Source organism: Botryllus schlosseri, chromosome 11, assembly GCF_051294905.1.
Source record: "Botryllus schlosseri isolate E-star chromosome 11, Bs_hap1, whole genome shotgun sequence".
Taxonomy (NCBI): domain Eukaryota; kingdom Metazoa; phylum Chordata; class Ascidiacea; order Stolidobranchia; family Styelidae; genus Botryllus; species Botryllus schlosseri.
In genome coordinates, this window is record NC_137246.1 from 5545483 (window position 1) to 5567511 (window position 22029).

At 40.0% G+C, this 22029-nt stretch overlaps 2 protein-coding genes across 6 annotated transcripts in view; one reads left to right on the forward strand and one right to left on the reverse strand.

Annotated features, from left to right (window-relative positions):
* Nucleotides 1-22029, reverse strand: part of LOC145450960 (4-galactosyl-N-acetylglucosaminide 3-alpha-L-fucosyltransferase FUT6-like) — a 241142-nt gene that overhangs the window by 174809 nt on the left and 44304 nt on the right. The gene's annotated exons all lie outside the window — the stretch shown is intronic.
* Nucleotides 327-21135, forward strand: LOC145450969 (uncharacterized). Its single transcript, XM_080329465.1, has 4 exons — nt 327-1440; nt 14975-15122; nt 19241-19350; nt 20787-21135. Exons 1-4 carry the CDS (start codon nt 1189-1191, stop codon nt 20997-20999), a joined length of 723 nt encoding a protein of 240 aa, XP_080185591.1. The 5' UTR covers nt 327-1188; the 3' UTR covers nt 21000-21135.

Here is a 22029-nt window from a genome sequence, read left to right on the forward strand (position 1 = left end):
TCTTTCGTTGTAATACAACAAATTCTAATTATCTCTGCCATTATACGTGGTGTAACTACTGGAATTCTTCAGACGTCCAGATTTCGTTAAAATAAAGTCAGCTCCAGACAGCTCCAACCAGAAATGAAGATAAGTAGTACAATTTTAACAATAAGTGCGAAAAGACCTAATTTGCATACGTGTGGTCAAAATTAAGTTTTTTGGGAAAAAAATGTCAAATTTTTGATATTTCAGGTCGAAATCTCCCGTATTTATGTCAAAAAAATAAGCGCCGTACTTGTTACATTTACAAACTCGAGTGAGATTCTACATTTCTACTTCCATCGTCTACGATACTTCGACCACCTGTAATTATATTCATGGATCAATTTGTTTGCATGCGAATTGTCCAGTCATGTACAGTGTCTACAGTGGGAAAGACGAGTCAAATATATGTCAGTCGAATCTGGGCTAACCCCGAAGAGGGTTCAGTTCGTTTTAAAATACCAATGCTGAAGTATACATAAATAAATTTGGTGGCTGTTCTTTCCAGAGAATTTGATGAAAATGTACCTTGTATATCAAAACATGTGTAGAAAACATAGCGACAATTTATATACCAAGACGAATTCATTTATAATTTCTATAACAGGGACATGCAAAATATACATAATTATATAGTCGTTTGATTCCTGTCGTTGAAATGGCTCGCAACCTCTTTATTTGTTTATCTTCACGGCACCGTTATGCTTAATAATCATCAACAAACCGAGCTGAGTTCATTTAATCTGCCACGACAATGCAGCATACAAAAATATACTGACTCGGCAAGTATCGCTTATCAGTAGTAGGCTAATCATAAGTTCAGACTTGAATATGAAGTTATTGCAGTAGCCTGCATACTACAGCACGAATACATCACTTTGTTTAGACGGGCTGAAAAAACAAGGGTCTGCCTGTTTGTTGTAAGTTGTTCTAACGGTGAGATTGGACTTCGTGGGTTCAGCTAAATATTGTTACATTAAATGATATATAGTGCAATTCCTGTCGAAGCTCTTATCAAGGGATGGAAACAAAACTACAACTAGTTGATTCACATCAGGCTATCGGTTTCCTAACTCTTGAGAATAGAAACCATGAAACCATTTCACCACACACTAATCCTTCTTAGGCTATGTTGCATGCTTGCTTCCGTTCTAGTCTGCGGGCATGAAAATCATAGTAGCTAGCATGTCGAAATGTGGAACGAAGACCCTGCATAGATGCCTGGAAATTCTGGGATACTCTGTTGCCGACTTCGATCATCATGCCAGTCGAGATCGAGACGAATGGAAAAAAATCCTTCTGTATGGAAGTTCCAGTGAGCAATTTTACCAAATGTACAAAGATATCGATGCTGTGTGTGGTGCTCCTGCATTCTATTTCTGGGAGGAGATAGCTGCTGCTTTTCCAGAGGCCAAGGTATGGTGTCGACAGAGGCGGTCAGTAACGAAGCACTTCTACGTTTTCGACGTACTTAAGTAGTGTTCCTCTACTTCTGATACTCACTCGAGTAGATCGTTTTTTCGCTACTTCTACTTCTACTTCGTAATATTTTATGAACTACTTACTGACTTTTCGCTATTTTCAGTTTGTCGAGTAGAAGTAGTTTAATCTCCAAATAAGAAAGCTAGCCTAAGGAATTTCGGGGCTGTTGTCACGTAGTACCAACATTTAATTTTCATAGAAGTCATGTAATACCCGAAATTTCGTTGCGCTTCGCGCACAGTAGATATGGAGTGACAAATATGTTTTAACGAAAGTATCGCTGAATATTATTTAGAAACCGGGTTGCGCGGTTCCGTTCACACCGCCTTGACGCATATATCAAATATGTTATCGCAATAACTATGGAACCCATAACGTTTGAAACTATTGTTTCACAATCTAGTAAATAACTATATACCTGCCATCCCATGACGTGTCCTAATCTGGAAAAATGGACTTTGACTTTTTTAACGTAAGACCTGTTTTAGCAGAACACCGTTGAATCTTTCTGGACAAAAGACATGAAATATATTTTCCGCTTTTTATAAGTAGTAATTTTTTTCACTAACGAGTATTATAAGTTGAGTTCTAATTACAGTTTCAGTTCTTTTGTCTGGAGAACATACATGTTGAAGTATAAAAGCAAGTGTCGTAATGCCTTATATGTTCCAAATATAAAGCGATACGCTATAGTATTTTTTACGATCTGCCACATTTTTAATTAACGTACACTAATTGAGCAAAGTGTCAAAGCCGCATCCGTCACAACTTCTCTGTATTGCTCTTCGACTGAGTTGAGGGATTTAAAATAGGGAGGAGTGCGTCACGCCATGATATTTTCCAAAACAGGGTGTACCAGTAAACAAAGGATTGGTATCGCATTTCCATTTCAATACTATCATTTACATCCTATGATGTGGACGACTGCTTATTCTGACAAGAATTGACACCTCCTGGGATGCATCAATATGAATCGAGCTCTCTACACCTTCCGCATAGCTCTATTTGCAGCTTTTGACAGTCCATGCGAACGAATTACCATCGTTTTCACAACTACTTATTTACTTGAGTAGATTTGAAGTCAGTCAATTCTACTTCTACTTCAAGTAGTGTTAGGTTGCTTATGAAAGAAGTACTTCAACTTGTGCTTGAGTGGATTTGTTTGTCGCTACTTCTATTTCTACTTGAGTATCTTTCTTGACTACTTTGACCACCTCTGAGTGTCGCTTCCAGTGGATCGTTTCAGCCCACTTAGCCAGTGCCACTTTCGCACACTATGTTATGTACGGAGGTAATCAATGACACAAATGGCGTACACGGCGTGCTGAGTACTGTATAATTTGAAAAGTCATGCATGAAGCAGCATCTGCTTCATGAGGCCATAATGCACCATTTCTATCGAGGAATTGCAACACAACTGATTGAAATTATGAACTATAAATCTTGAGTATGCTGTTCTGATTTTATTCTCCTTCAGTTGTATGAGAATGGGGAATGCATGAATAATTTGGAACTTTGTTTTGGAACCCCCATACCCAATGTTCGAAGCACATTCTTGCACGTTGAATATTGGTTATGGCAGCGCTAAAATTGCGATCGTACTTCAAACGATGAAGTCTTAAGGGAACATATATAGAGCAATCGCGACACCATCTAGCTCAGTGGTTCCCAACGTGGACGATTTCGCCTCCAGGCGGCGATTTGGCGGTCCAGGGAGGAGAAAATAGCATAGGGGGCGATAGGGGTGATGGCGCGTTAGAACGGCCATATTGGAGTCTTGGACCGTAACTGCCGCACCCTAAACCCCCAATTGGGGATAGGGGGGCCGAGCTCGAAGGGCACACAAAAATTTTTCGTAACATAAATTACAGAGTATTATTTTGGAAATTTATGCAACTTTTTCAAAAAATTTTTGCGCTGTGCGCGATTTAATGGTGTCTAGATTCTTTTTTATTAGATACCCTTCCGCCCAAAAAATAATACGCATGAGTTAGAGAAATGAGCATCTTGGCGTGAGCCATTACCACGCCATGACGCAGCAAGACATATGAACTTTCAGGCCATGTAACATGCGACTCCGAGAAGTGTGCCATAACGAGAAAACCTTGGCGGAAAAGAACTGCCTTTATGCTGGCGACTTCGATATATATATACGATATACCAGTGACGTGCGGTCAATGGAGGCAGGTGAGGCAATGCCTCACCTGTCGTCAGGGTGACTAAGAGAAAATTGTGAAAACCCGCAATGATTACACTGGTCAACAAAACGAAAAAAACATTTTTAGGCAGAACATCTGAGGGCCGTTTCTGGGGTTTTTGAGTTTGCTGATTACGAATATCACATTGGTTTTGTCAGACTGACTCTTTGTCAGAAGATATTTACACCCCTAAAAAAGCCCAAAATTACTGTATTTGCCCCTAAATATTTCACTTGGTAGGAAGAAAATCGTAATTTTTTATAATTGTATACTGCGTATAAATAACTAATTGACTATGAAGAACCCTCATGTCATTTTAAGTCATTCTATCAATATTAACATGGCATGATGCAAAATATTTGTTTGTCAAAAAAGCAGTTTATCAAGCCTAAAATTTGTACTTCTGCACAACGGAAATACAAATTCTCCTGCATCAATTGGTTATTCTACCAAGATTAAAGATGAGTATAAAACTATAAAATTTGTCCTTGGAAGGCTTAACTACAATACTCATATGCGCCTCCTTTCTTTTGACTGGTGAATGGATATTTTTCCGCTGAGTCAACAAGTGGGTATACCTAGTAACCCTATCAAACGAGAAGCTTAAATCTGGTATCTGGTATATTCGAATACACATGAAAGATTTTAATTTCACATTAGGAAGGAGTTCACTGCATGTAATTTCTCTTAAGATGTACTAAATAAAACTTTTTAGATGATCATAAAGCACCCAACCACAAACAGTTGGTCCGAAAATTCGTATCTGCATATCGAGCATAAAAGTTCACCTCTTGTTCAGAAATCTCGATATATTTCCTGATCATCTTGTTGATTAGCAAGGAAGGTTCTACCAAGACATCAGAACAACAAAAGAAAGATATCAGGGCAGATGTGAAAACAAAAGAAAGATAGCAGGGCAGATGAGAACAACAATTGAACATTTATGTCAGACCATTGCCGCAAACTTTCCAGAAACTGCGCTAAATAGCTTACAGGCGAAAATCTTACAAAAAAACAATTGTAATTTAAAATATATCAATAATATTATATTCCAACTGATTATTTCAACTTTACAATAGCTGGTTGACGTAAAACTGATTGAATTATTGCCACGTTATTTGAGTATAAAGGTAAATACTTATGTATATGACTGGAGTTGATTTATGTTCATGATATCCGTGAAAATCTGTAACTATATGGTAAATCTATTACCCCTAAAGATAGCCCTGTTGCTGTATTTGATTTAAAAGAGTCTTCTGTGTGTAAAAATAACAAGTAGATTGAATTTCTATACTCTATAGTACGACTGAACCGATTTTATATGTAGTCATTACCGCAAAGTGGGAGATTTTGGTCAAAATAGCCCCATGGGCTATCTCCACAATAACAGCCAATTTGAAAAAACTAAGGTCATATTCGAAATCAGCGCCCTTCAAAACCCCCAAAATCACTCTTACTTTGCCTGCCTAAAAAAATGTGTTGACCAGTGTTATTGATATATTTCATCGATGTTCATGAATAACTAGACTTGAACATTTTTCACTCAATATCACCAATTTGCAAATTTATTATTCGAAAATACAGCGCGAAAGGAGAGGTGAGGCACAGGTGATGCACGGGCGGGTCGTCCCTCACCTGCGGCAATGCAATTCATGATATACAACTCGGAATTCAAAATAATTGGTTTCAATCAAATGCTATTGTCGCACTGATTCTGAAAATCCGAATATTATTAATGTCAGAGCACCAGAACCCCCTTAAAAACGCCACGGGATGTTAAATTCGGCTTTATTGCACACAATGGAATCGCAGAGAAACGATGGCCAGGTGAGGCACAAACGGATCTGCCTCATCGGCTATTCGCTAACAATCGGAAAATCGCAGCACTGTGATACGTGCTATCGATTTCGGAAGCCGACAGTGTTGAATGAAATAGTAGCGACGACCAAGGACCAATGCGTAATGCGGAGTATATAAATTCCCTTACTGATGTCGCTGTTATGTATTTTCCGTCCATATTGTCGCAGTGTTGGGTTGACTCGAGTCACTTTTTCGTTTGACTTGACTTGACTCGAGTCACTTTGCAAAAATGACTTGACTTGACTTGACTCGGCGCTTCAAAAATGCGGATTGACTCGTGACTCGTAGCAAAATTTACGAGTCAATTTCAAGTCAACAAGTAAACGGTATCAATCAAATCAGTGTATTTTGGGCATATGTTCGTATTGTTCGCGATACGCCTATGTGCCACTTGTGAGAGTAACCAGGCATTCACTGAATGTACGTTTGGATGATCCTCCATTATTGCATGACAAATATATTGACCTCAACCAAATGATCACAGGTTACGTTGTAGTCGTAGTAGTAGTAGTAGTAGTAGTAGTAGTAGAAGAAGAAGAATACAATAACAATTAACGTAGGCTATCTCTAACCATATGCCCTTGGTTATTGAAATGCGCTATGATTGATACATCATTGCAAACAGCCCTCGGACGTGATCCACCACGTCACATTGTCGATGCTATATTCAGAGATTATATTTTTGAGCAATACCCAAACAGAATGCTAATTTACACCGATGGATCTAAAAACATCAACGGTGCTGGGTACTCCTTCTACATCCTCGATCGCAATATAAGAACATCAAAAGTATGTTCGAAACTCCTATCAATCTTCTCAATTTAGCTGAGAGCAATATTCGATGCACTGATATGGATTTCAGAAAATTCCATCGAACGAGTTGCTATTCTGAGTGACTCTCTGAGTGCATTGTTGTCGCTGAAAAACCATCTTGGTGAAAATAACTATATTACCAATCAAATATTAGAACTAACTCACCATCTCTTACATGAAAGTCATAGAGATATTTCCTTTGTATGGATTCCAGGACACTGTGGTATTGAAGGGAATGAAGTCGCTGACCGACTTGCGAAAGAGGCTGCGGCCCATGACTTAGCTGACCAAAGTGTAGATCTTACTTCTGGCGAGGCCAACTCATTGATTTTAGGTCGCTGTAGATTTTAGGTCGCTGTAGGCAAGACTGGAACCAACGTTTCATCGAAACCGCCTCTGGAGCACATTTCAAACAGTTCTGCCCTGACATATACACAAAACTACCTACTTAACCACGCCACGCCGTGCCGAAACCACCATTTTCAGATTACGGACCGGACACTGTCGTCTCAACTACCATCTTTGCAAAATTTGGATGCTCCGATACCCCTGATTGTACCACATGCCATGTTGAAGAAACTGCAGAGCACGTTATTATCGAATGTGCAAAGTACGCCAACGAAAGATGCCAGTTTAGAGCTGCCGTAATGGACCTGACAGTTCTCTTCACCATGGAAAATATAATAACTATTGATTATATATTACCTTTGCTGTGGGAATTCCTTGCGAAGACAAAGAGACAGTACTAAATGTTTAGTTGACTGTATTTACTTATCGCAATATCGATTCGATTAGCAACCGTTATGTCGTGACGCAAAAGACCATAGTTGTTATATGCATCACTAAAATTGCTTTTAAATATAATAATATTAATTCACCGCAGAGTCTAATCCGAGTCCAAGTCAGCTAATAGATAGAGGGTCGAGTCCGAGTCATAGTGTATTGACTCGAGTCCGAGTCCAAGTCATTATATTCTGGCCCTATTTTCCAAGTATCAGGATTGATAGACGAAGGAAATTCCAATAATGTGGAGACTTTACTATTCTACGAAGTTTCAGTGAAATGTCTGTATTGGCTGCAGAGTTGGTCAAAGTAGTCACCGTCGCTACTCAAGTATAAACAACGCCAGAATTTTTACTCAAGTAGAAGTAGATGCGGTGGTTTACGAGTAAGTAAGTAAGTAGGTATTCTACGCTTGATTTTGCCTACAAAACTGAAAACTGTTAAGTAGAAGTAGTCTAAATTCATAACTACTTAAAAAGTAATGTGAGCAGGCAAAATCTACTTCAAGTACTTCAACAAGTAGAGGTACTTCGTTACTGACCGCCTCTGTTTGGCTGTACTAGTCTCGCGTCATATGTCTGGTTCGAGTCATGCACAATGACTCGAGTACAAGTCGAGTCAATACATAAATTGACTCGAGTCGAATCGCTGCATTTTACGCATTTGAAAAAATAACTCGAGTCAAGTCGAGCCACATCAAAAAATCGCGACTCGACTCTTTGTAACAATGCTGTACGAGAATCTTCACAGCTGCATTTACCGCAAAGTAACCAAAAGAACTAAGCTGGCAAGTAAATATATGCAGAGAAAAAAAACGGTCTACGTTTTCTTTGGCCGTAATAGAGAAACTCCAGGGACTTTGTAAACAATCTAAAAGATGGAAGGGACAGTCTGTTAACATTGCCAGACCATTCAAACATTCAGACCATTCAAACATTCCTCAATAACCCAACCGAATAGTCTGAGCCTGGAATCATATTGAAATACGCACGAAAATGTTTGCCTGTCAACTCCTGAATTATTTCCTTCGTTTATTGTGTTAGATCAGAGGTCTCAAACTCAAATGTGCTCGCGGCCAGTTTTCCAGTTTTGACGACCCCGCTGGCCGCAGCGTTTGTAGGGGTATTCTATGTCTTTCCAAGTAGGCCGTATTTGGTGGGAATGAATTGTCCTATTGAACGTGATCCGATCCAGCAGACTGACATAGTAAACACACATCGTCAAAATGTGATTTACTCTAGTATCAGTTTAGGCCTGGCACGAAAAGAATCATCATATTTATAACTATTTGAATGGTATTGTCGTTGTACTTGAGACACCATATGGGCGGACAAATGTATGATGCCATCCTAAAAGCTATCGGGTTATAATTTTGCAGCTACTATGAATATTCTGAATTTAACAGATTGATAATAGAGACTTCTCTGATATCATAACATTTTCAAGTTGAGCATTGTAATTCCAATCCAGGATTCAGGTATACTTCTGATAGGTCGGCTATTAATCTCATGGCCAAATTTCTTCAAATATAGGAGCAGAAAAAATATAAATATAATATAAATATATTAATGCATGTGTCCTAGTGATTGAAATGTCGGAACGTGGAACGGCCCATTGTTGTTACATCGTTAGAGCGTGTACCACCACGATACTCGGTATACCTTTAAGTGGCCTTATTAACAGATTTCCAATGGTTGCCATAACTACTTGCTTAGTTAGCGAAATACCAAGCTGCGACATTCTGATCTATTACTATTCCCCTGATACGCGATTAGTTTGTTGCATCCATGGTTCTAACAAATTCACGGCATTCCGAGTCACTCCGAGTCCACTCGAGTCATTTTCATTTTGCCATCTAGTTAGCCCGAGTCTGAGTAATTCTAAGCCCGAGTCTGAGTAATTCTAAGAAAGGCCGTGTCCAAGTCCAACTCACAAATTTCAGTCACGAATCGTCTAAGGGTCAGGTTTTGTCATCATGAATTGGAAGTGTGGCGTGTGGAAATGTGGATCTTCCACTGCATGGTAGCGTTTGAAATTGATGTGATAATGAAGTTTGCTGAATAGTTTCAGGCTTTCGGAGCAATTTAAGAGGGAATTTTCACTTTATAACCTGAAAAGATATATGTGGCACTTGGATTTTGTCAAATTAATAAAAATCTAAAATGTCGTCGCGGGCCGCCCAAAATGCTCTGGCGGGCCGCGTGTTTGAGACCTCTGTGTTAGATCAAGGGTCGGCAACCTATGGCCCGCGGGCCGCATCCGGCCCGCCAAGCGGAAGCGTCCGGCCCGCGACATCATAATTAGTTATCACGAGAATACGGCCCGCCGTTTCATAATGAGTCTTAATCTGCAGTGCAGCACTGCTTGGAAAGAATGCGACATTGTTACGATTAAGTAGCGTACATGGTATTAGTCTATTGTTACGCCATAAAACGAAGGTGGTTGAAGTAGGAGATGGAGATTGTCTGTAGAGTAGACTACATCAGTAGGCTACTTATCAATCGGGTGTATCTCGCAACCGAAGGCGTACCATACTTTTTAAAGGGTTTACCACTCTGATGGGGTGTGACAACAAAGGTGTCCTTATCGTCTGCTTGCTGGAATCAATCAATCAATCAATCGTTGAGTTATATTTTTCATCTGAACAAGTCATACACAAATGTGCAATGCGATAAGACACAATGCGATGTCATGAACAGATAGGAGGATGTCGAACGACACGCAGTTGCGATCCTATCATCCTAACATCCACCTCGGCCTGGAGTGCCCGATGTCACAGTTCTTTTCGATGTTGATCTTCTTGAATCCACGGCCGTTTCTACTAGTTCTTTCCATGCCTAGTGAGTGCTTTCTTTCTTTCTTCTCTCGGGTCTTTTTCTGTTTTTTTTTGTCGTAATAAGAACGACGACGGCGAGGGAAGAGGAGCCCAGATAAACCTCCGACGGGAATCGAGCCGGGCCGCCAGATTGGTAGGCGCTTATCGTCACCACTATACGCTATGCCCCCCGCCAAAAACGCTTGGAACATCTCAGACGCAATGACAAAATCTCAAACTTATACTGTTTAATTATAGATAACTAGCCTCCGCAGGTTAGTTATTTATAGTTGAATTCGCTAGAAGGCATTGTGCGCCAAGACAACAAACCTGAATAGTGTTTTTCCACAATGGTGAAAACTGTTTATATGATTTGGTCTCACAAACTGAATCGCCAACATTTACGCCAGATAATATTAGAAGCAGAGAATTAATATGGCAATGTCCTGTATATCTGCTATGTTGGCGCATTAAGTCGAGCAGCTATGCTTGCACGAGTGTACGAACCGAGAAATGAATTTGCAACTCTCCTCGAAAATATAAATATCGCCGACTCATAATCTTGTAATCAAAAATGGTTATCTAATCTTGCTTTCTTTGTACATGTAACGTCACATCTGAACAAATTGAATTTGCAACTTCGGGGGAAAACAGCTGAATACATGAGATGTTAAAGCGCATTCGAAACAAATCTGCGACCCTGGGAATGTAAACAATACAAAGAAATTATGCTCACGTTCCTATACTGGAGAATAGAAAACCTAGTACCAACACTACATTTGTAACTGTGATACGAAATTTAATTACTGAATATTTTCCGCTTTTCCTAAATTCTAGGGATGGTGTGAACGTGAGGTTCACGTTCGTGTTCTGTGTGTGAACCTCGGAAAATTTGAGGTTCGCGTTCACAACAGAACCTTGGTAGGTTCTGCACTGTGAACCTTTTTCATATATTGCAATTTTCACACTTCATTATAACATCTTTAGTTCAAATTTATTGACTTTCAACTGCGGGCCACTCTATGCATGGGGCTGGCAGCATAAACATTCAACACTAAACGAGCATGCCCTTGACAATCTCAAAAATTTACTTGTATTGTTACAAAAGTTTGCTCGAAATATCCAGCCTCGCGTTTGTGCATATTTAGTGTCTCTGTGCTGTGAGCTTGACCCGCAATCACATGACATCAAGAGCGAAATATACACTGTATTTTGTCAGCAAATGATCCTTATTCAACCAATCAATGAGATTGATATCGTCTTCTGATGTAAAAATCTAGCAGGCGTACGGGGTCAATCTTGACTACATATGTAGCCTATACTGTATCGTAAAAACCAAATCCGTACGACTGGGGTGTTGGCTATACTGCTGTATAACTTGTTAATCGGTAGCAAGTATAGAAACCAATTTTAGACGTACGGCTCACTGCTTGCTAACATTGCGCAGTGATCACCTTTACCAACCCTCTTGTATGATTCAAATCCATATCAATTTGTTACAACTTCTCGAGGCTTCGTAATCGATCCTACTGGCTGATATAATAAGAGACTGTAGCATAGGTGTTCTATACAGTTAGTCGCGTATTTTATTTGCGGTTCTACGTGTGCGTGATAGACGCCTTCTTGCATGCATATTAAACTTAACATCAGTTATTTGATGCAAGATAAATGACAAATTATACTGTCTTTCACTCAGCTAGCAAAATGTAATTACTTTGAATCGTCACTGATACTTCGAAAATTCAATTTGACTTGAATTGTGACTTGACTCGTGACTCGACTTGACTTGACTTGACTTGACTCGAGTCAAATCCAAAAAACGAGTGACTTGACTTGACTCGAGTCACTTTCGAAAATCGATTGACTTGACTTGACTCGAGTCAAAATGTGCAATGACTCGAGATGACTCGTGACTCGAAGGTATTGACTTGATCCCAACACTGTATTGTCGTATGTTTGTGATAGCTACTTACAAAGCCTGCGTTGTCGCTGTCTGGCCGTTATGGTGTTTCCGACTGCAATAATCATTTACTCCAAATCGATATTCTATATTATGAATACATATATCTACCTACTTGTAGAACGGCCCATTCCAAGCTTTTCTAAGACACCGCTTACATGGAACTGATGACGAGTGCGTGTGAAGATTGGCAATGTGGTAAGAAAAAGGTCGTCAACTCAATCAGCTAACCTTTTAGGCTTACGTATTTGCAAACCTTATGTCATTGGAATCTGCATCCCCAATCATGAACCTCAGCCTGATTTTTCACAATCTGTCTGATGTCTACAGCCAGACTGTTTGGAGTCAAGTGTACCTGTTTGATGCGGGTGTGATCAGACTAGTTTCGACCTTTAGGTAGACCCGCTTTCTCTTGCTGCGGTTGTTATTCACGTCTTCGTGCATGTGCATCTATATCAGGTAGCCTACCGTATGTGTGAGTTGAAGGGGGGGGGGGGGTGTTAGTGCCTCACCAACCACGAACCTCACCGCACGTCACTGCGATATACATATATGTTTAATTGTCCGTAGTTGCCTCAATGGCTGGCACGAAATGTTCCTGTCCTGGCAATCAGAACCCTACAAGACAAATAATTAATTGCCAGTGCAGAAATACTAATTTGTAATCGTGTGCGTCTTTTTTGTTTAGTAGCCTACGTATGGGCCATCTGAATATTTTTTTACTTAGCAGACATGACACGAAATGTTATCACGTAACAAAGTCATTATACCCACGGGTCCGCCCGAATATGTTTAATATTATTTACGGGCCCTACATTTTCCAAGACACCTCACTCAGCTCTACCGGTAAATCTGAATACATGAGCAGAGAGAGGATAAAAAATTGACAGTAATATATATGCAATTCCCGATCATATTGACCGATTCAATCATGAATGATAAAAAATTTTCGCGCTTCTCGTGAATTTAGCCGACTAACTAAAGAGTCCAACAATTTTGGCTGAGAAGTAGCGGTAAAGTGGTATCAGGGAGGGGGTCTGAGGAACGAAGCCCCCCAAAAGTTTGGTTTATCACCATATGGGGGGGGCAAGACCAACGTTTTGGGGGCTGACGAAGTGCTGTTACGGTCCGTTTGGAGTCAAGTCAGAGAAATGACCTTTTTAGTCAAATCGCCGGTGATTACAGTTTGTATGCCCATTTTTCGGTTCCCAATATTGGGGGGGGGGCGATGATCGGTGTGGAGCTTGAAAAGGGGGTGATGAGTCGAAAAAGGTTGGGAACCACTGATCTAGCTGCTGCACAGATAGACACGCCCCTTAGAATATACACAAATACATCATCAGGTTAAACAGTTATTATGATTCCAGACTGGTAACTCTTTCTATAGATAAATGTACAATTGAATGGTATATCAATATTGAAATGAATCCGAATATTTTCGGCTGAAACTCTTCATGGATAATCGTCAGCAGCTAGTAGAGAATTGGAAAGAAACGGGGCCTGTGATAAGTTATCGTAGACCCCGAAAGAACATTGTATGTCGACAATTGTAACGTATCGTATATGATAAGATTGTTGATATACAATGTCCTTTCCAATTCTCTACTGTAGTTGCTGACGATTACCCCTGACGAGTGTCAGTCGAAATATTCGGGTTCATTTCAATACGAATATACTATTCAAATGTATATTGAAGTTCTGTACCTCCATGAAGCTTTTCAAATTGTATATTGAAGTTCAGTACCTCCAAGAAGCTCTTCAAGGTATGTTCGTGCATTTTAGGTTGGTATCGTATCGTTTGTTCTTTAATTTCTAGGATTAGTAATTACCGCCAATCATTATTTCCTCGTGTGTCGTGAGTCGTATTTATACCCTGTGTCCCGTTGTCTACTCGTCTTTCGTTTAACTGCACTCTGGATCGTGTCGCCTGTCTTAAAGTTATTCTGCTGATAATATACTGATTTCGTATTGCAACCTCGTCGCATGATTTATTGTTCACACAAGATCAAGAACATAACACTTCATATATGAATGTATATAATATATTTGTTATTTCCAAACAGCGACGTATCCCATATATAGTAGGATGTGTTAATTTGGAACGACATCCATGCTCATTTGCTTATACATCAGGGGTGTCAGTCATACGGCCTGCCAGTCCATTTCATCCGACCGCGGGGTCATTATGAATGAATTGAAAATTATTGTATTATCCAGCACATTTCTAATAGAAGTAAATTTCGAACACGTTCATCAACCACATATTATAGCCATCTGTCGACAATGCTGAGTTTTCACTCAAGTAACAATTAGGAGCAAGGCGGTGACATTGACATTATAGGGAGGCAAAAAAGTGCACACTCTGTTCAGAGATTTCTGGGAAAATGGACCAAATTATAGTTATTCACAGAGGAAACGACAGCCGAAACCGTTGCAGGTAAAATACATGGAATAATAGCTACACGAAGAATACAGTTCAAATATATCTAGTCGCACTGCTGCTTATATACCTTTGACCCAAAAGGCCCCAGCCCTGGTCTCCAGAGAAATTGAATGGTAAATTGGTGATACAAAAATGATGAACAAAATTTCATTGCCGGCGTTTACAATCTCTTATATATTCCGCACTCCCCCTTCAAGACGATCACGAATAAAGCAAGGAGAACATTGAAAGATTCCAACTTATATCGTCGCTTGAGACTCCGTTTTAATGGTTTACAACTGTATCCAACCGGCCAATCATCGCATTTCGTCAATTCCATTGTTTGCGAATAACGGTGTTGCTAGAACAGACCCCATATTATGCGCGATACAATATATAATACTATATTTTGTATGGCGGTTGATAATAAAGCATTCCAGTGAAAGACCGAGGTATGGATTTGGCGGTAAAATTTTAGATCACTTGACTGGTCCAGCCCGCGAGCGATCAAAACTTTCGAATCCGGCCCGCGACCCTAAATGAGTTTGGCATCCCTGGCTTACACACTTTCGTACATCCATCACACATTTCTGCACAGACACGTTTTTCACATTTAGGTAATTCTCACAACCAGAAGTGACGAGTATGCATGGCTTAAAAGCTTCCAGGCAGAATTTTGCACACTTTCCTCCTCTTGGATGAAAAGATTTTGCTATTGTTTGACTCCCACAGGACGGAAAGTACGGGAACATTTCCGCAGATGTGGTGAGCGAACGAGACTTAAATATTCCGAAACGAGTTTTACTCATAATATAATATCGGTGGTATCACAATCCCGATGAATATACGTAAACAGCGGTTTTTAACGAAGGTTACAACCAGGTCTGTGGTCGGTAAGTTTTACCACCGACTCCGGCTCCGACTCCGACTCCACACATTTTGAATATACCGACTCCGACTCCGACTCCGACTCCTGGGTCTTTAAACGTACCGACTCCGACTCCCGACTCCGACTCCAGCATTATTACCAATTTATTTAGAAAATTATATGTCACATTGTCGGTTGAATGACTATCATACAACCAATAAACATATGCAATTATGCATACATATGATTAACGGTGGCATGCTAAATTGTTTCATTGTGGAAGCTCGAATTATCTACGATGCAATTAACATGAAAGAAAGACTTGCTAAATATCCTTCCTTTTTCAAGTTTTTATAACACGGACTCTCTAATATCCCGAAATGTATGAATCATTCAAATATGGCAGATATCCAATCCTGTATAATAAAAATGTAGATAAAAAATCCAAGTGTAGCTCTTGTGTATGAGTCAGAAACTAATAAAGAGATTGAACTCACTAATTTTGCCATTGCGCACTATCCTGATTACAAGCACACACACTCTTACTACTAATAGACATTGATCCTAAATGGAATTTAGTTAAGTAATCAAAGACCATAGCATATGTCCAGTCTACATGTACTTAATCCATTATTCAAGGATTGGGACTTGCAGTCTTTCCTAATCATCTTTAATCATTTGTTCGACCCAAAGAGCTAAGCTACACTACAAATATTTTTAATTTTGTCAAGTGGGAAGCATCGTTTGGTCATATTTACATCATTTTTGCAATTTTACAAAACCAGCCGATGCATTTACTCTGTCACAGTATCATGATATAATTCCAAAAATTGCATCAATTTTGACTGCATCGCAAAACGCATATTGCGATTTTCTTCCCCTGTGCAACTGAGTTGTAATTTGCAAATAACGTAATGTCTTATTTTATCTATATCAGGGGTGGGCAACTTTTTCAGCCAAAGGGACACATGAGATTTACGAACCATTGCGCGGGCAACTTGAATGTTGATAACCTCTTTTTAGTCGTCCGATAGGAGCGAACCGAATTAGGTAACATTGCAAACAAGACATGAATTAATACACTCTAAAATTGATAACAATATGTCATGCAACTGTGCAGTGCGCAATCAGGCCCTGGTCGCGCGCAGCGCGAAATTTTTTTGCAAGATAATGACTAATTATATCAATAAATATGTTGCTAACATACATTAGGGGTCGCATCTGTATACCACTGGGCTCATTTGGCAAGGACAGGATTATTCGACGTTTAGACATAGCAATATCGACGATATCAGTGAACAATGAACATGCCTGCATCATTTTGTGCAAATGTTTTGTCGACGATCTCGCTGCGAGTGCACAAGCGAAGCCGCGTGTTGGACGACACGCTATCTCCTAATTGCGAATATAGTTAGACTCAATTCTGTGAATAATATGTATTAATAATTTTCAGAAACGGGCTCAAATACTGAATGCAAGAAATCTAGTGACACTGAATCATGCGAAGCACCGAGAAAAATTTCAGTCAAATAATATGCTACGAAATATTCTACTTTATGGTCATATACGAAGATCTGGGATAAATGTGGCTGGCCCCTGGATACGTCAATGCGTCAGAACTGCTGTTTTAGTCATCATCGAATTTCCGGGTCATGCTAATCAAATTTGGGTTGGCCTTGCAATTGTACCTGATGTCATAAATAATTCGAGAATTACCTCGCAGGCCACACCTAACCTTCTCGTGTGCCAAATTTGGCCTGCGTGCCATGGGCTGGCCGCACCTGATCTGTATGGTTATTAATAACAGTGATTGGTAGTACATAAAAATTCTATTGAAAATTCTTTGAAAGCAAATGTTTTTATGATAGAGAAGTTGGAGTCGGAGTCACAGTCAGTGTCATTCTCACAAACTCCGACTCCGACTCCAGTCAGTATTTTCCCACCGACTCCGACTCCGACTCCAGCTATTATAGTTTTCACGACTTCGACTCTGACTCCGACTCCATCAAGCGAAAATTACCCAGACTCCGACTCCGACTCCGACTCCACAGCCCTGCTTACAACGACCCCGGGTATGAAGCACCAAATCAGAGAGTACGTGATTCAATAACAAATTAGACAATATTTATGGCTCGCTCAAAGGTATTTAAAAATGGATATCGTGTACAATATTCATTCCTATCAACGAATTTCTTTGCACATCGCGCGGTTTTGGGTTGACATATTTGTCGCTTTCAATTTGGATACCACTGTTAAAAACATATAGTGTCTATGTGCACCATTCTTCTTTAGTAGTACTGACTGATCTCATGTCCACCAAGTCCGGCTTGAATCATTTCTGTATAACAAGATGGTGCGAAATGCTCGTAATACGTAGTGACAATAGAGCCGGGAAAGTCGGTAAGCTATTCAGTTAAGTTAGGGTTAGGTTGTGTATTTATACTTGTACTTGTATTTTGGTTTCAGTTTACCCCATTCGTAAGTAGGGCTGGGCAAAATTGAGTACCTGAGTGATTTGATTCTGAATCATATGATATGATATGCTTCGAGTCGAGTAATCGAGTATCACTCATTATGACGTCATATAGGAATGGAATAACTCAAAGTTCAAATGTGTAACTTCTATTTATTAATTATTATTTAATGCTTGTTATCCATTGCATTAAAAATACTTTGGTATTTTTCGACCATGCAGATTTCATTGCACTTGGTGACAATGTTGTGGGATGATCATGACTTCGGAAATGTGCTATTTCCAGAAACGTTGCTAGCTTCGTACTATATGTTTCGACGAAAAAATCGTAATTTACTACTCGACTCGAATCATTAATATTAATGCTCAATTCAGATTTGAGTACTCGAGTCATCGTGCCCAGCCCTATTCGTAAGGCATTGCAATAACTTATTAAAGATTCAAGAGACCCAAAGAAGGTCGTGCTCTGTCTTGCATTACGCATTAAACCAGGGGCGAGCAGCTTCTCCAGTCGACGGGACGGATATAGGAAAATTGAGTATTCGGCGGGCCGGATTGCAAAATCGATACATTATTCGCCCATTTATCCACATATACAAGGAATAAATCGTATTTAATGAATGTATTTTAACGACAGCAATGTCATTTCAAAGCCATTTCTCGTCGATAATGGCGAAAACCATGTGGATGAAGCACATCATTGTCATACAGGCGTCGCCATGTCGGCTTTTCTCTGATCAATTAACACACGGTGCAATCCAATCAATTCATTTGGGTTGAGTACATGGTAAATGCCGATAATAAAAGTCTTATCGCTTCGACGTACTCACGCGTCAGCTCTACTCTCACACGCTGCGCAGTGAGCACACACAGTCACAAAAATTTAACGTTTAGTGCGGAATCTCGGCATACTGGGGCCGTGGCCCACAATATCATGTAAAACGGGAAACAGTCCGCGGGCCGGACAAAATCCCGTCGCGGGCGGGATCCAGCCCGCAGGTCGTATGTTGCCCGTCCCTGCGTTAAACACTACCGGAAACCATGTGTGACCTTGCTTAAAGTAAATTGCCTACGCACGCAATAACCACTACCAGCACCTACCGCTAAATCTGATCACGCGAGGTGACAGGGAATAAAGATGAATAGCGTTATATGCAAGTACCGTTGTTATTGACAAATGTGTGGTAGGCCTATAGGGATAAATTGATAAGTCTTGCATTCGCGAATTGCTTTATAAGATACGGAAAGAGTGCTTTCGTTTGTGAATGAAAGGTATAGGCACCAAACAGTGATGAAATGACTCGATAAGGGTTCTCGGGAAGGGTAACCCAAGATAAATGTTAAGAAACACTTCATAAATAGAGGAGGCAGTAATCATCGTGTGCCTATCGTGATGGTAAACATCTCCGTTTATTGATGTGCCTAGATAAACCTCCAACACTTAGGTAGGAAGCAAAGCAAACCAGTTAGTAACCAGCCGAAATATTTGGACTGGAATTTTCTCCTTTGTATAATCAGAAGCGTTCTCATTTTCACTGTCAGGTCGCGTTCTGTTTTCCTGCCCGCCGCAAAGTACATTTCGATGTTTTCACCAGCCGAACGAGGATTTGTTAAGACGAAGGTACCGGGAACACATTGCATCTGTATCATCAGTAAGTGGACGTGTTCGACAATCTGATACATCAGCATATATATCTGCCCGTCGACAGATGAAGCATTCGAGTAGTGTCAAATGTATACAATTCCATAGTCATGAGCTCATGAGTATGCCAGTGCTCGAAACAAATTCCACTTCGAGCAAAGCGAGGAGCCGAGTATACTTTGGCTTATGCTTTAGAGTTTAGAGATTACAATTAGTGATATATCATTTAGTTAACCAGCTAATCGAATCATTGATATCATTTGTCACTTTCAGGATTATTGGTAATACGTGTACTATTTAGTTTTAATCCATATGCAATGACCAAAATCCTGATTTACTGCAACATCTTGAAGGAAGTTGGAACGAAAACGTTGTCGAACGGTATCCGCTTTGACGGTCAATTGAAAATGTTCGGAAATATTAGTGAAGTTGAGCTTCGTGCGTAAACATACAGTCGCTTATAACAGAGAAAATTATCTCACAGATAAATGTGTTAGGGAACAGATATTTAATGCACAGGCGTGATTTAATCCCCTTTCTTGAACTAGTCCAATATCCGCATTTACGCTCACTCTTACTTGGCGGAAGAAAGGCGTTACAACAGAAATTGTTGGATTCACGAGCTCATACAACGCAAAGCCTGTCTCGGCGGGGTGCGCGATGGTGTGAGTGCTGGGTTTCCCAGCACGGCATCATAATCGAAGCGAAATAATTCAAGTTGATTCTGCTAGCGGCGGTATGCTTGCCTCGACGATTGAGCCATTCCGATGTAGTGGGAATTCCAAGCACGATACCAAATCCAACGACGCGCCATGTTGCCCGTTTCGTTTGTCCAAAAACTTATCGTTACATAGACTTTTCGATTCTATGAACCGAAGAGTGGGTCGTGCTACAAATCGACAGACACGGAATGAAAATAAAGAATATTGGCCTGATGTAAATACTAGTCTACTGTATCCAAAAACCATGAATACCACAAGCAACAACAGAAGAGTGGTTTCCCCGCCCAATCGTTTTTAGGCAAAAAATGTGCTCCATATTCGGAAACATACGTATTTGTGAAAGTATTTTGTAAAATCTGAATCGTGATATACAAAATCAAACAAAATAGTGTACCAGCCAAAGGTATTTTTCGATTGTTTTCTTTATGGAGTTTTCTGTACTTTTTTTCTGTCAGAATTCGTCCAAAATCGCAAAGTCGAAATTTCTCCCAGAGAAATGCTAAAAACTAACATTATATTTGGGGGTAAATAGTAATTACCAACATGGTAAGAGGATGTTCTACTTCGTCAATCGCCCCGATTGTGAAAGTCAGAACGAAACTAAAGGATATAGTTATTGTTTACCCTTTGTAAAACAAAGAAATGGTGGTGTGTTTTTATGGGATGATTTCTGTACTCGTTAGTGATGTTAGTGGTATACTGCAACATGTTCAATATCATGCAGCGCTGCAACGGAGAAAGGCTCCTTCAATTTGAATTGCGAGAAGGTTGGAAGCCTCTTTGCGAGTTTTTGGGAAAGGCCATTCCAGATCACGTCTTTCCATATGAAAGCCAGAATGGCGGCATGCTGGCCTCAACCATCTGGAGCCGGGAAGTGTTCAGAAAAAATGAGAAGGGAACTATATGTTGGTGTGATCACTATTTCGGCGATTGTTAGTTTTTGTTGCGCCTACTTATTGAAAATGATGAGCTAAAATAAAAATTCAATTTCATTTTACGTAAACACTGTAATTAAAATGTTGTCTTCATAGATTTGATCTTGTTAATGATAATTTACGTTCACATCATGGTGATTTGATTGTGATTGGTGGGACACTATAACCTAGTGCTGAACAGTCGATTAGGTACAGGGGGAAAATTCGGCTTGCTACACGAGTGAGATTGCAGGTTGACAGCCCATGCAAAGCCTAGTTAAGCGAGGGAAAATCCCCCACTATCGAAGACCTTCTGTGAAGATGCTGTAAAAACTTAAAGTCTCGAATCTGCGTTTCCAGTACTCTAGTCTACGCTACTGAGTAGCCCGCCCATTCTTCGACACATACTTTTAAACACTTTGCGCGAAATGAAACAGGCTTTCCTGTGACTTTCTTGCATGCTCATTGGTGTTTATTTTTACAAACAATCTATACACAATGAGACTTTATTTGTGATATTCATGGCGTTTGTCGACTACTATGGTCATTTAGCCTACACCAGGCCAATTATTGTCATTTCGTCATGGCCCCCTTCGAGACTTTTATGAGACACCACTTACGCAGATGAGATGGCGAGCTGCTACAGCTGCATCTGGGCACTCAACCACGAATCACGTGCTACGGATCTATCCGTATAGGTCAGTCTTCTATAGTCAGACTCGAATCAACTTTTTCACATGACTTGACTTGAATTTGCTCATCGTTTCAGAAATAATGTGGATTGACCCTTGACTGGAAGCGAAAGTTTGTAGTTAATTTTTAGTTATTAACTAATAGTTGTGGTGTCAAATATATCACTGTACCTGCGAAAATGTGCGGTTCCGAGAAGGCTTGCAGATCAACGTAATAAGTGTTGCGCGGGTTAGCAAAGGTTACGAACCAATGGATTAGAGCTAGCATTGTTTAAGAAGAGTATAGTAATATATACCAATGACCCCATGTTCTATAGACTGCTCATTGTTTCCGTTAACGAACCTCTTACATGGTTGAACG

Coding starts and splice junctions, on each gene's coding strand:
- LOC145450969 (XM_080329465.1), top strand. CDS start 1,189: ATGAAAATCATAGTAGCTAGCATGTCGAAATGTGGAACGAAGACCCTG. Junction 1,441..14,974: donor CTGCTTTTCCAGAGGCCAAG/GTATGGTGTCGA, acceptor TTTCACATTTAG/GTAATTCTCACAACCAGAAG. Junction 15,123..19,240: donor GGAACATTTCCGCAGATGTG/GTGAGCGAACGA, acceptor TTTCACTGTCAG/GTCGCGTTCTGTTTTCCTGC.